We start from the raw sequence: 12,500 nt of genomic DNA, 5'->3' as shown, positions 1-12,500 counted from the left end.
CACAGGCCTTTTCAGACTGGCCAGTCGAGTCAGCGACCTACCCTGACTCTAACACTGTGTGGCAGGGGGACCTAGAGACAGATGTTCCGTGCCACTGGCATGGTGCAGAAGAGAAGATGGTGCCCCATGTGCAGTATATGTGTGCACAAAGACAGAGGGAGAGAGAGAGAGAGAGAGAGAAACTGAATGGTTGAATGGTGATGTTGGGAGGAAAAGGAGGAACAGCAGTGGGTGGCTGGGTGGTAGAGGAGGTGAGTGGGGGTTGTAAAAGGAGAAATAAATCAAGTCAAAGCAATTTGTGGCAATGGCTGCTGCAGTGTCATTAGGAATCCCGTCACGCAGCAGCTCCTCTGAGCAGTCGGCAGACGCAGGTTGACAGCAGGCCAAAGAGGAATTTTAATTTTTTCCCCTGTCTCATAGCTCCCACCTCACATACACATCTCCTAACTACTGGCCCACCCTGCCAATATTAGCCTTCAAACTCATCCTCAACTCTGCCGGCCCCTCCTGGATTAAAGCCTTTTTCAATACCATAATAATACATGATTGCTACAAAAATATGGTTACATCATTTTAAAAGTAGGGCTGTCAGCATTAACGCGTTAATCGCGATGCAATTAAGGGTCGAGCATAATGCGTTAATTTTTTTTAATCGTATTAATCGCATGCCGCATGCATTTATTTTCACTTCACTCGGCTTTGCGTCGTGCCTAACAGGCTGCTATTTTGCCATACTTCCTCGTAACACATCCTGCTGCTGCAGGAATAGCAACGCAGATTTCGGTGCCTCATTCTGGTGCCACTGATATGCCTGCACTTCTCTCTGATGCTCTGAAACAGACGTTACAGGCAACACAAACACCGCTGCACATGACGCTAGTTAACACTACACTCGACAGCAGCTAACGTTAGCCTACTGCTAGCTAGTAGCTGGATTAAACACGGTTACAATGCTGACAGCTAACGCTAAACGGTGTAAAGTTTGTCTGTATTTCACTGTAGAGGATTCCGACACCGGGATGTAACAATCTGCAGCTGCTGTTGTCGGAAAAACACAGACGGTGCGATAATTTACAGCCTCATGGTGCATTCAAAGTTGTTGTTAAATTCAAATGTGTGACTAGATTAAATATATAATAAACAAATACAAATCTTAAAATCAAGTTCATAAAGTCACTTTCTTTGCATTCATTTGATTCCCAATCAAGATTCACTGGTAAGAATGGCTTTCCATTGTTAATATGAACTTAAAAACAGTTCTGAAATGCAAAATAATAGAATTTTAATCATGTGATAAAACATGTGATTAATCGCGATTAACTATAGAAATTCAACGATTAATCGCGAAAATTTAATAGTTTGACAGCCCTATTTAAAAGCATTACATTTCCCTGTAAAATTGCACTCAATACTGTCAAGACGAGCCAGAGATAATTCATCTTGTTTGCAGTACAGCTTCTGAATCTGTAATTGTCAATATATTGAAAACCACAGATCATGTCATTCAATATAATGATAAGTAAAGAAGATTTTTCTTGAAAAACATATTATTTGGAATAACAAATCTTTCATCACTTGTTGTTGTTTTAAGGTCTAGGTCCAGATTGATTACCTGCTATATTAACTAGTTATTAACATCAACATGTTTGCAGTATGTTCAGATCAACTTGCCTGTATACAAACATGAAACCCTGTTAGAATAGAATAGAAATAAAATAGAATAGAACAATTTGTATATAAAAGTAACGTGTTTGAGACATGGCACAGAGCTGGTTTTATCTGGTGATGTACAGTAATTGGCGTTTTTTATGTTTGCCTCAGTCTGCCTCATCTACCTCTACTTCAGTGCACAAAATGATTTCCAACATTTCCCAAAATGGTTTATGGACATGGTAAACATGTGTGAAGTTGCACTTTTCAGATGTGAAATGTAAAAGATTACGTGACAATATAATACATCAATGTCACAGAGATGTGAAGAAAACTTAAGACGGCAGGTTTTTTTCCACTTAAGAAAAAGTCAAAGCTGCAATGATTGCGGGTGACAGCAGTGTTGTTACAACCACAATGAGTAGAATGTAATAAACTGTCCTTAACTAAAAATGAATGACATGACTGAGGTGTAATAATACAATTCAATTACAGAAGACATTACATTGCATTTTATCTTTTAAAAAAATCACTTATATGTGATAGAGATAACATCTCTTATAGAAGCAGCGTAACAGGCAGAGAGATACAGATACAGTATGGGTGTGCATCAAAAACAGAACCAACAGATCCAAATCAGTGTTATGAGAGTATAAGCAGCACAATCGGAGAATGTGGTAATAACGCTGCCCGAGCAGAGCAGGGCAGAGTAATGTTGAACATTTCTCCTCTCAGCTGCCACTTTAATGAGCAGACAAAATGGCCACCGTTGAATAATTAATATGTGGGTCCATTAACAAGGCATTAGAATGCATTCTATCTCTTATTGATTTTTTCCTGTCTTTTTTTTTTTTTTTTTTTTTTTTTTTGAAAACTTTTACTCCATCTATAGACCACTCTGCGTCCAGCGCTGGCGAGAATGAAATATGGCTGCTGCTGTTTAAATGTCAGCTTTGTAATTACACATGGAGCCACAAGCTGGGCAATCCCACGGCCTGAGGGCCTCTGATTTATGGTCAGGCACTGATGGCAACAGCACAGACACATACAGACAAAATGCATTCACACATAAAACATCTCCTTTCCCCTTACACATGCACACAAGCAACCTTAACTCAAATCACGCCCCTTTTATTTACTGTATAGAGTTCATCCATTAAGTTAATGTTTTCATGTATTAACAGTAGACACAAGTACAGCGATCCAATACTTATTATAAATTCATTTGTTTGTTCCTTACCCTTTAATGTATACCTGGAGTCTCGAGAGACCCTCAAATACAAGAATTATGCTTATATATATATATATATTGTTTTTCTCAAAACAATTATGTAAGAATATCTTTTTTTGTGACTGTGATTTGTGACCAATTTGTGTTTGGTACGTCACTAACACAATGAATACAGAAGCTTATCTGTAATACAATGCAAAATGTATATAAACAAAACACACTGAAGGTTATGTTGAAAGATATCAATACATTTTGAAAATGACATTTGTTGGCATCTATTATTATATATATTGGCAAAAACTTGTGGGTTCGTTAGTACTGTCTTCTGAAATTTTTAAAGCAATGCTTATTTCATTTGTAGCTTGATTTGTGTTACTTAGGTTTCGGGACTCTTAAGACCTGAGGTATGTACTATAGCAATGTTTGGCAGAAGGGTTTAAAAACCCCAACCCACATCCTGTTTTACACACATTTAGTGCAAAAACAATTAGTCAATTAATTGATCAAAAGAAAATAATTTTGATAAACCATTAATTGTTAAAATCATATATCAAGCAAAACTGTCCAACCTTATCTGGTTCTAGCTTCTCAAAAGTGAGGATGTGCTACTTTCCTGTGTTATAACATTGTAGATTAAACATATTTGGAAAAACAAAACAAGCAACATGAAGAAGTCAGCTTTGACTTTGGTAAATTGTGATGCATGCATTTTTCACTATTTTCTGACATTTTATAGAATAAATGATTAATCGATGAATCTAAAAGTGATAATGAAAATGAGAGTTGCAGCCCTACACACCTTAATCTTTGCGACTGCATCGATTCAGAAACTGATAAGTGTCACTCCTCTTGCCAGTGTCTGTTAGACTTGTATAAAGTGTAACCTCGCTCCCCCCTTTCCTACTGCCAGTGCTTTTTGCTTAGTGGTCTAACACACTCTCGTGGCATGTGGGACACCCTGGTTCAATACACCCTCCCTTACGCTCTCTGCCCATCAGTCAGATTCTAGGCACAGATACCTGCTGGGAAAAACAATCTATATCTGAACGAATAGAGGAGGAGAGGCGAGGCCAGATCAATGTACAGATATTGATACACGCAGCCATGCGAGGAGACTACACTCCTTCTGAACTCATTCTCTCTCTCACTGAAAAGATTAGGAATCGAGATGAACTGCTGAGTAAGGTGTGTGTGTGTGTGTAGATGACAAAAGAGACACTGTAACACACTGGCAGATAGAGCAGGGAGAAAGAGCAGAGATGAAGGAGGGAGTGGAGATGCATAGTAGAGACACAGATTACCACCACAGAGCTCAGTAATGGTGTGAGGGGAGCACGTCAATAATAAATACCTCCCATTACACCACGGTGGACTGCTGCAGAAGGCTGTACAGCCCGACACCTGCTGACTCCCTGATCTAGCTCAAATTACACTGATGCTCTCACACTGAGCCTTTGTGGACTACAACACACATTTACTGCGTCAAATACAGAGATATACGGCACAGCTACGCACAAAATCATACACACAGCTGTAGCGCTGGATTCATTTTCCAGCACAGTACAGAGGTTGAGCGTCAGGGTTTGATCCCCTCTGACGACTCCCTGTTGGGCTCTGGGGTTTTTTAGGGCTCCCCCCCCCGCCTCTCTTCAAAGAGACAAGGCTTGACATCCAGGTGTTTTATAGTATTTGTAGCTCTGATCATCCATCAAGCCGATCGATCACTCTCCGAGCAGCTTTTATTAATGATCTTGTCAGCCAGCCCGCTCTTGGGTGCAGCCGCTTGTCCAGGATGATAGATCATTAGCTAGTCTGCCTGCTATTTATTCTCTCATGACCTTGTCTCTCTCCATTGTTGAGTGGGCCGAGTTATGAGAGCTAGAACATGATAATGCACTATTGATTGCGCATTCTTTTCCCCCAAAAGTTTTTTTTAGCTGTGTTCAAGTGCAAAGACACAGACAGTGGTGGAAAAAGTTATACTTTTAGTGTTATATTAACATACCTTTGGATCATTATTACTGTAGTCTGGCTCAACTGATGTACATTGCTGGGATAAAGCCGTGAGAAACACGCCGGATGTTCCTCCCCTCTCGCTATCTCTGCTATCGGTAGATAGGCGGTGTGGCTAGACCATACTGCAGAGCTGACACAGCGATGTGGAGATAGGTCTGGCAATGCAAGACTATTACTGTTGTATTAACATTTATGCTGTATTTTGTGAGCTGATTACCACTACATATACTGTCGGGTAGGTTAATTTATCACAGTGCATCATATGTACTAAGGAGAACATATGTTTTCTATGTAAAATGTTCATCTGAAAATTAACATGTAACTGCCAGATTAATGTAGTGGAGTAAAAAGTACAATATTTCCCTCTGAAATGTAGACAAATAATGTTACATAAAAGGGAAATACTTAAGTTAAGTACAATACAGTTGTACTTAAGTACAGTAATTTAGTAAATTGAGTAAAACTGTACTTAGTTACTTTCCACCACTGGACACCAAAGTGGTGCAGCGGAGTAAATGTGGAGGCTAGCTCAATCCGTCATCACTTTCATTTAAAAATCATGTTGTGGAACATCACAGAAAGTGAGACGAATATAATTAACTGAGTGTAGTAAGGGACGGACAGGAAAAGAAAGGGGAAAAAAAGAGCGATAGGGACAGAAAGAGGTCAACAGAGAAAAAGGCAAAGAGAAAACAGAGAGCGAGTCAGCGGGTGTTTCACAGGAACGAAGCCTGAGGCTGAGCCAGTGAGGTGTAAGTAGCTTTAGAATAAACATGAGCTCCATGTAAACAACAACCTGCCACTACAAGCATCGGTTATGCACCCACACAGACCTGGTGGGGTTCCGAATTCACTGATGTGTGTTTGTATGCTTGTGTACTGTATACTCAGGGTGTCCCTGGGGCTGAAGAGCCTTGCCTGTCATCCTCCCATCACTCCTCCCTCTACCCATTTACATCCACAAAGCCTGTCATGTTGATCAAGTAGCTACAGGCCCGAAAGCCTTTTGTGATTGTCAAAAGTGTACACATGCGAATGTTTGACTGTATAATTGTAGCCTGATTTTCGGTTTGTGACTGCAATGTACAACAGAGCAGCATTGTCTAAGTTCTCTGCCACGAATTCAGAGGCTACTGTGTTTCTGTGGCTCATTACTTCAGTTTGACCTGTTTATTATGCAGTCAGTGTTCAAAGAGAAGAGGGAGGAACTTCTTTCTGCTCCAGAATCATTCATGATGGACGGCTTTCATGTTCACAGCAGAATGACGGGCAGACTGAGACCTCTGTGGAGTCAGAGTGACAGTGGATGAGCTTCAGAGGAACATACTGTATTCACAAGTCCAAATGCAAATTACATTACTTCAGTGTTGACCTTTCTGCATTGGCTGCATTGTGAAGTGTGAATATTACATGTTAAGTACATTCCTAAATTGTTTATTTATTTTAGGTTTATTTAACAGGGACAATGCACACTAATAATACATATAAAAATGTAAAATGTGCCAGAATTAGCCAAAAGGCTATTTTACATCTGCTGTCCCTGGACCGATCGTACAATGTCACACCTAAAAAGATAAAAGGATTATAATAGTACATACAGGTTTAGCCCAATACAAGTAAAATTGACTATATATATCCATATAGTCACCCGGGACTCTCGGTTTCCCCCTGCACTGTCTGTTTACTACTTATTTTTAGATTAAATGATTCAACTAATACAATAAAAAAAAACTTCTTAAGTCTCACTTAAACTCCCTTGCTCTTCATAACTAATGATTTTGCTTAAAATATAGTTTATATATAATTAGGGATGCACCGAATCCAGATTTTTGGGTTTCGAATACCGAATCCACTGGTTAAAATTCTGCCGAATCTGAAACCAAAAACCGAATCCTACTCCCATCCTCAGTCCATTAACACAGTAAACACACTAATGAAGTCCTTCCTTTGCCGTACCTGAAGTTGCTGCATTTTGGCTGCTGTCTGTAGATTCCTTCATGCACAACCCGTATTCTTTCGGATGCTAATACGCAAATGTTTTAACAGTGGCGATGTCGTATATTGTTTATGGTCTTTGCCACCACGAGACAAATCAGCATTGCAAATTGAACATGTAGCTCGACTTGAATGACCTTCTTTTGACTGAAAGTACTGCCAAACAACACTTTTTCTGCTCATGAGTTCCATTTTCACTTTCTCATAGCCTACTGCATTGAACGGTCCACCTACGTAAACACCTTCTCGTAATCAAAGGCGGCGTCATTACGTTGACCAGCGTAGCGAGCGTAGTGCAAGCGTAGGGTTTGGTTCGGTGGGAAAAAAATCTAAGGTTCGGCAGAAACCGAACCCCGTCAAAAAGCCCAATATTCGGCCGAATCCAAATCCTGGATACGGTGCATTCCTATATACAATGCTTGAATAGTTCCTCACAACCCGTTCTCATTCCGAACTCGTAAAATAAGGACGTTTGGACAGTGGCTGTCAGCGTCTGATGTGACGAAAAAGGCGTCTTTCAGCGTGTTTGTGTAACGCACTGGGGAGAGCAGCAGTTAGAGAGGATTTAGCGAGTAGTATGTAAGGGCGAATTTCCGCGTATGGCGGTTGGTTGGGGTGGTGGATGGGTCAAACAAACATAGGACTTTCACCCAGGAGAGCGGGGTTCGCATCCCGCTTGTCACGCTTGCTATAGTCGCTTTTTATTTTCCTCCCGCGTGTCACAGAACCGTACACCCACCCACGACCCTTTCCTAAACATAACTGCGTCAAAAGGGACGGCAATAGTCCCGACCAAGCGCGTTTACTTATAGCGCTAAAGGAGACTTTTAGCGTCAATAAGAACGACAAAGGCACCTGACCAAGCGTCCATATTTTACGAGATGAGTGTGAGAACCTGTTGTTCCTCATTTTAGGAAATACACATTTTTGCATTATTGCTGAGAGTTAGATGAGAAGATAACTCACCACAAGCAAATAACTCTTCCCTAAAATGTCAAACTATTTCAGCAGCATCACTGCTGGGTGTGGTCAGAAGGGTTCTGTTACACCTGTAACAACAGCCAATGGTGATGATGACAAGGCGTACTGACACACCCTGGAGGTTAAACCACTGAAGATCAGCTGGTGTTCAGTTACTCTTTAATTGCTTTTATTCCGAAGCACTTTGTAACTTTTGTTTAGAACATTTCTATGTAGATAGATAGTTCATACCTGTCCCTGTGTCCTTTGTTTCACTTATAACGACTTAATTGACTGCCCATTGATCTCTGTCAGCCCTGTGACGAAGTTGCAAACTGTCAAGCTTTTCTGTCTGCCTTCAACCAGGAGTATGCTGGGATAGGATTCTGAAAAGCGGATAGAGAAAATGAATCAATGATTGAATGAGCTGGCATTCAATCAGTGTGCTCGATGTAATAAAAAATCTCACTTTGAAATGTAATATTGTTTCAATCCTTTGTTGGCTTGTGATGCCAGCTGGCTCCTGTCACAACCTAATGTGTCCATCGTCTGAACAGGAAGCTAAAGTAGTCTAGAAAATACATAAATATGATCTTGCAGGCAGACTTACATAAAAAAAAAACTGTGACAAACTAAAAAGACAACAAAACAACATGACAATATAAACTCTCCCATCATCTTTTTATAACATCACCTGGTTCTTTTAAACCTTTGCCATTCTACCCAATCTCTCCATGTGTCTTGAACACATAAACAACCTCACAACGGTGTCCCCTATAACCCCCCTTCCAAGACCCTGGGGCCCAATAAGCAGCCATCTGCAGACAACCTCTTCCACCACGCTCCAGCAAACAGGCAGGGAGTGTTTGAATGTGTGTGTGTGTTTGAGAGAGGGAGGTGGATGTAGTTCAAGGGCACGAGTCAAGCTTGAGTCCAGGGAATATCCACCAGCTTCCCCTCCCCTTTTGTGCACCAGGGAGGCACTAGAACCCATCCGGAGTGTCCCCCTGAACACTCACACCTACAGTAGAGTGTATCTATTACTGCACACTAGCTCTTCAGTTTTGATTTTGACCCTCTGCTGCTAGCTGCAGCCTCAGCCTTCCTGCCCGTGGCCCTGGCCAACTCTCAGCTTTGGCGTGGGTGGTTAGGTGGGGCGACGGGGGGGATTTGGGGGCACTGAAGCTGTCTTCTAGTGCTCTTGTAGCCTTGCCTGCTCATCCATCCTAGCCTGCCAGCCCACAGATCGATAGCTTTGCTCTCTTAATCAGGTCTCTGGTGACTGTGGGCGGACAAGTGTGTATATGTGTGTGTGTGTGTGTGTGTGTGTGTGTGTGTGTGTGTGTGTGTGTAGACAGGAGCTTGTATTGGCTGGGGGTTGCCCTTGTGTTTCTTTCCATCTTCAGTTCTGTGACTATTCATCATGACTATTTAGCTCAACTGAATTTTAGTACCTTTCTTCTGTTTCTCCAAATCCTTTGCATGTACAGTAACTTGTTCAAAACCCTACGCTGACTTTCTTCTACATTTCTGTCTTCTTTTAAATTCCTCGAGCCAGCTCGTTTAGGCTCCAATTTCTCTGACTGTCCTGCTTTATGTTTTTTCACCCCTCTGTGCCTTTTATGTCAACTCTTCACGCATTCTCTGCCTATTCTGGCAGCACGCCAGTGCTCATTCAAAAGGAGTCCTCAGAGTCACGTTGGTCCCGGTGCTGCTGCAATCTGTTTTGACTTGTGATGAAGACAGAAGAGGTGAAGTATTGGAGAAATGGAGATGAGAAAGGATGAGAGGTGAGAAGAGCGAGCAGAGCGAGAGGGTTAGTCAGATGGAGTGCGGGGCATCCAGCTGTGGTGTTGTGCCTTGCTAGAGAATCCGCCATCAGGCTCTCTTCACACCTGTGTAACCACAGCTGCACGCACGCACGCACGCACGCACGCAAGCGCACACACACAGAAAAAACAAGTGTGACAACACTGCTTCATGCAAAAGTACTTTATAAAACTTTTTAATTTTCAGATAAACATTATCTGTTATTTCAAGTGCACCAGTGTGTGTACAATGCCAAGGACCTCATATTAACAGTGTTTTCTCACTGATCGCCACATTGTTATTTTGTTTAGTGCAGGTGTAACTGACCATGATTCTAGACACCATCACTCAACCACCAAAAGTAATATTGTATTCTTTGATCACACAATTTTCACAAACAAAACATCAGATACCAGTTTGTATGAGTGCTCAAATCACTTTCACCAATAGGTATTGCTGTGTTTAAGTATTTGTGTACTATATATTAATCTTTATAGTACACTGTTTTTGCAGTTAGTATACAAGAAATCAACAAACTGCACCAAAAGCCAGTTAAAAATAACTTTTTTGATCATACTTTTGTCATGTTTCATACAAAAGTACATACTCTAAACCAGCTTATAATTCATAATCATAATTAAAATATAACAGTATTGTATTATGGAACTGGGGCACTACTACAACTGCAAACCCTAAAAAAGTGGGTCATATTAGGTTGCATACCAATTAACAGTACTTAGAAGATTTCTATGGATATGGATAATTTCTAAGACAGCGTCTTAGAAATTATATGTCTGTCACATCCATGTTGGTTAGTTTAAAGTGCCCATATTAGGAAAAAAACACTTTTTCTGGGATTTGGGGTGTTCTTTTGTGTCTCTGGTGCTTCCACACACATACAAACTTCCAAAAATCCATCCATGCTGTTTAGAGTGAGATACGGTTTCTGAATGTGTCCTGCCTTCAGTCTCCGGGTGAGCTGTTCAAAATCGACACGGCTTGTGACGTCACAAGCCGAAACGAGCTGGCTAACCGCAACCATTAGCTCGTAGCATTAGTGTTAGCATGCTAACGCAAGCATGCTAACTCGTTCTCAATAGCAAAGCACTGCTACAACACACACAAGTTCACCATAATCTACAAAAGAACTACTTCCATGTGCGCCCTCATTTAGAAGTCCCCCAGCTAATCCTGCCTTGTAACTGACCGAAGTTGTAGAAACAGCCTTTCTTTTACTGTCTATGGAGCTAGCTAGCTGACATGATCTACACCTGAGCTACTGGGCATGTGCGAGTGCAATCAAAGATAGTACAGAAGAAGAAGAAGAAGAAGAAAAGAGGTCTCACTCTGTAGCTAAAACAGAGACCAGGTGAAAAGAGGATCTGCAGCAGTGAGAGAGAGCACTGCAGTACAACAAAAATATGGTGTTTTTTGAAAATTAAACCATGTAAACCTATTCTGGTACAACATTAAAATACAATGAACCTGAAAATGAGCATAGTATGGGTGCTTTAAATTCTAAGCACTTTTTTATTAATGCAACTTCAAATAATTTTGACGTTTTCTTAATAAACTCAGTTGCAATTTGGACACACATTTTGTGTCCTCTTGTCGTAGTTCTGTTTCATTTTGCCTCAATAAATTACATATCAAGTAACGATTTCCAGACCTCTCTTACACCGTAACTGGTTAACAACGCTTGGCATAATTGGCATTCAACGTAATAGAATTACCTTTGTTGCAGTGCTCATAGTTGTGATTAAGTTAGAGGTTAAGTCATTTTCCATGAGGTGATTTTCCATTAATTTGTATTTCCTCTGTACAGTTGTCTGTGAGGTTTATCCAGGAGGACCAGATGGGGACAGCCAGGACATCTGAAGTTCTTTAACCAGGAAACTGTATGTTGTCATATATATCGAGGGGGTCCAGTCATGGGAAGAAGTGTCGCAGGAGGTCCTTCTTGTTGACCTTACCCATCTGATTCCTTGGCATCTCCTCCACCAGCACCAGGCCTGTGGGGATGGTGTAGGGCACCATGTGCTCCCTGCAATAAACACTGACGTTAATACAGTGAAGACTGTTTACTGCCGAAAGGAAGATAAACACAGACAGGCATGCACAAAAAACACACAACCCTGATCAATGTGCACATATGGATGGGAATATGCACACGCACACATATTCAACAATGGAAAAAAACAAAACAACAATTGCAAAACAAAGACTAGCCCTGTGGCAGAGAAGTCGAGATAAGAAAAGATATGTCCTTCATACACTCTGCAGCTCTCCTCCCTAATATCCCCAATTCGCCTTCCAGACACAGACAATTCCCTTCATACAAAACAATATAATCGCTGTGAGATGAAACAAAACAAAAAAAAAAACAAATAATAAAAGGAAAAACAGAAGGCTGGGATAATTAAAAGTGTTTTATTTTTTTCGGTTTTGAGTGCACGGTTGTTACGTCAAGTCTTGAAGCCTGGAGCTTTTCTATTATCTTCTAACCTAGTTTGTTTGTTTGTTTGTGCCTGATTGTGTGTGCGTTTGTGTGTGTTCCTGTGTGCATGCTTGTGGTGCGAGCGAGCATAATGACTCATACTGCTGCCATCAAACAACTCCTTTCAGCAGATGTCTCCGTCTCTTTGACTCAGTGAGTATAGTGTGAGTGAGTATATGTGCATACATACACATCTCTATAATGGGGCTTGCTCGTGTCACCAATTTCTCCAGGGCAGTGTGTTGGTGTGTGTGTGTGTGTGTGTGTGTTTAAGGCAGTGTGGGGTGCAGAGGGTGTGATAGAGATTCAGACTGACAGCTGAAGCCAGGGCACTGAAGAGTG

The 12,500-nt window shown here is 41.2% G+C and overlaps 2 protein-coding genes across 2 annotated transcripts in view; both read right to left on the bottom strand.

The window, feature by feature from the left end:
* cdh15 (cadherin 15, type 1, M-cadherin (myotubule)) overlaps nt 1-8,455 on the bottom strand; it is a 36,133-nt gene extending 27,678 nt beyond the window's left edge. Inside the window, exon 1 of the mRNA XM_035999497.1 lies at nt 8,105-8,455. The gene's annotated coding sequence lies outside the window, so the exon portion shown is untranslated. The remainder of the gene's footprint in view (nt 1-8,104) is intronic.
* A 2,775-nt stretch (nt 8,456-11,230) lies between these two features.
* Nucleotides 11,231-12,500, bottom strand: part of acsf3 (acyl-CoA synthetase family member 3) — a 38,959-nt gene continuing 37,689 nt past the window's right edge. The window contains exon 10 of the mRNA XM_031324334.2: nt 11,231-11,705. Within this exon, the coding sequence (XP_031180194.1) occupies nt 11,591-11,705 (115 nt within the window). The 3' untranslated portion in view covers nt 11,231-11,590. The remainder of the gene's footprint in view (nt 11,706-12,500) is intronic.

The sequence above is a fragment of the Sander lucioperca genome, chromosome 3 (assembly GCF_008315115.2).
Source record: "Sander lucioperca isolate FBNREF2018 chromosome 3, SLUC_FBN_1.2, whole genome shotgun sequence".
NCBI lineage: Eukaryota > Metazoa > Chordata > Actinopteri > Perciformes > Percidae > Sander > Sander lucioperca.
Note: the sequence above shows the minus strand (reverse complement) of the source record. Positions and strands in the feature narration are given on the sequence as shown.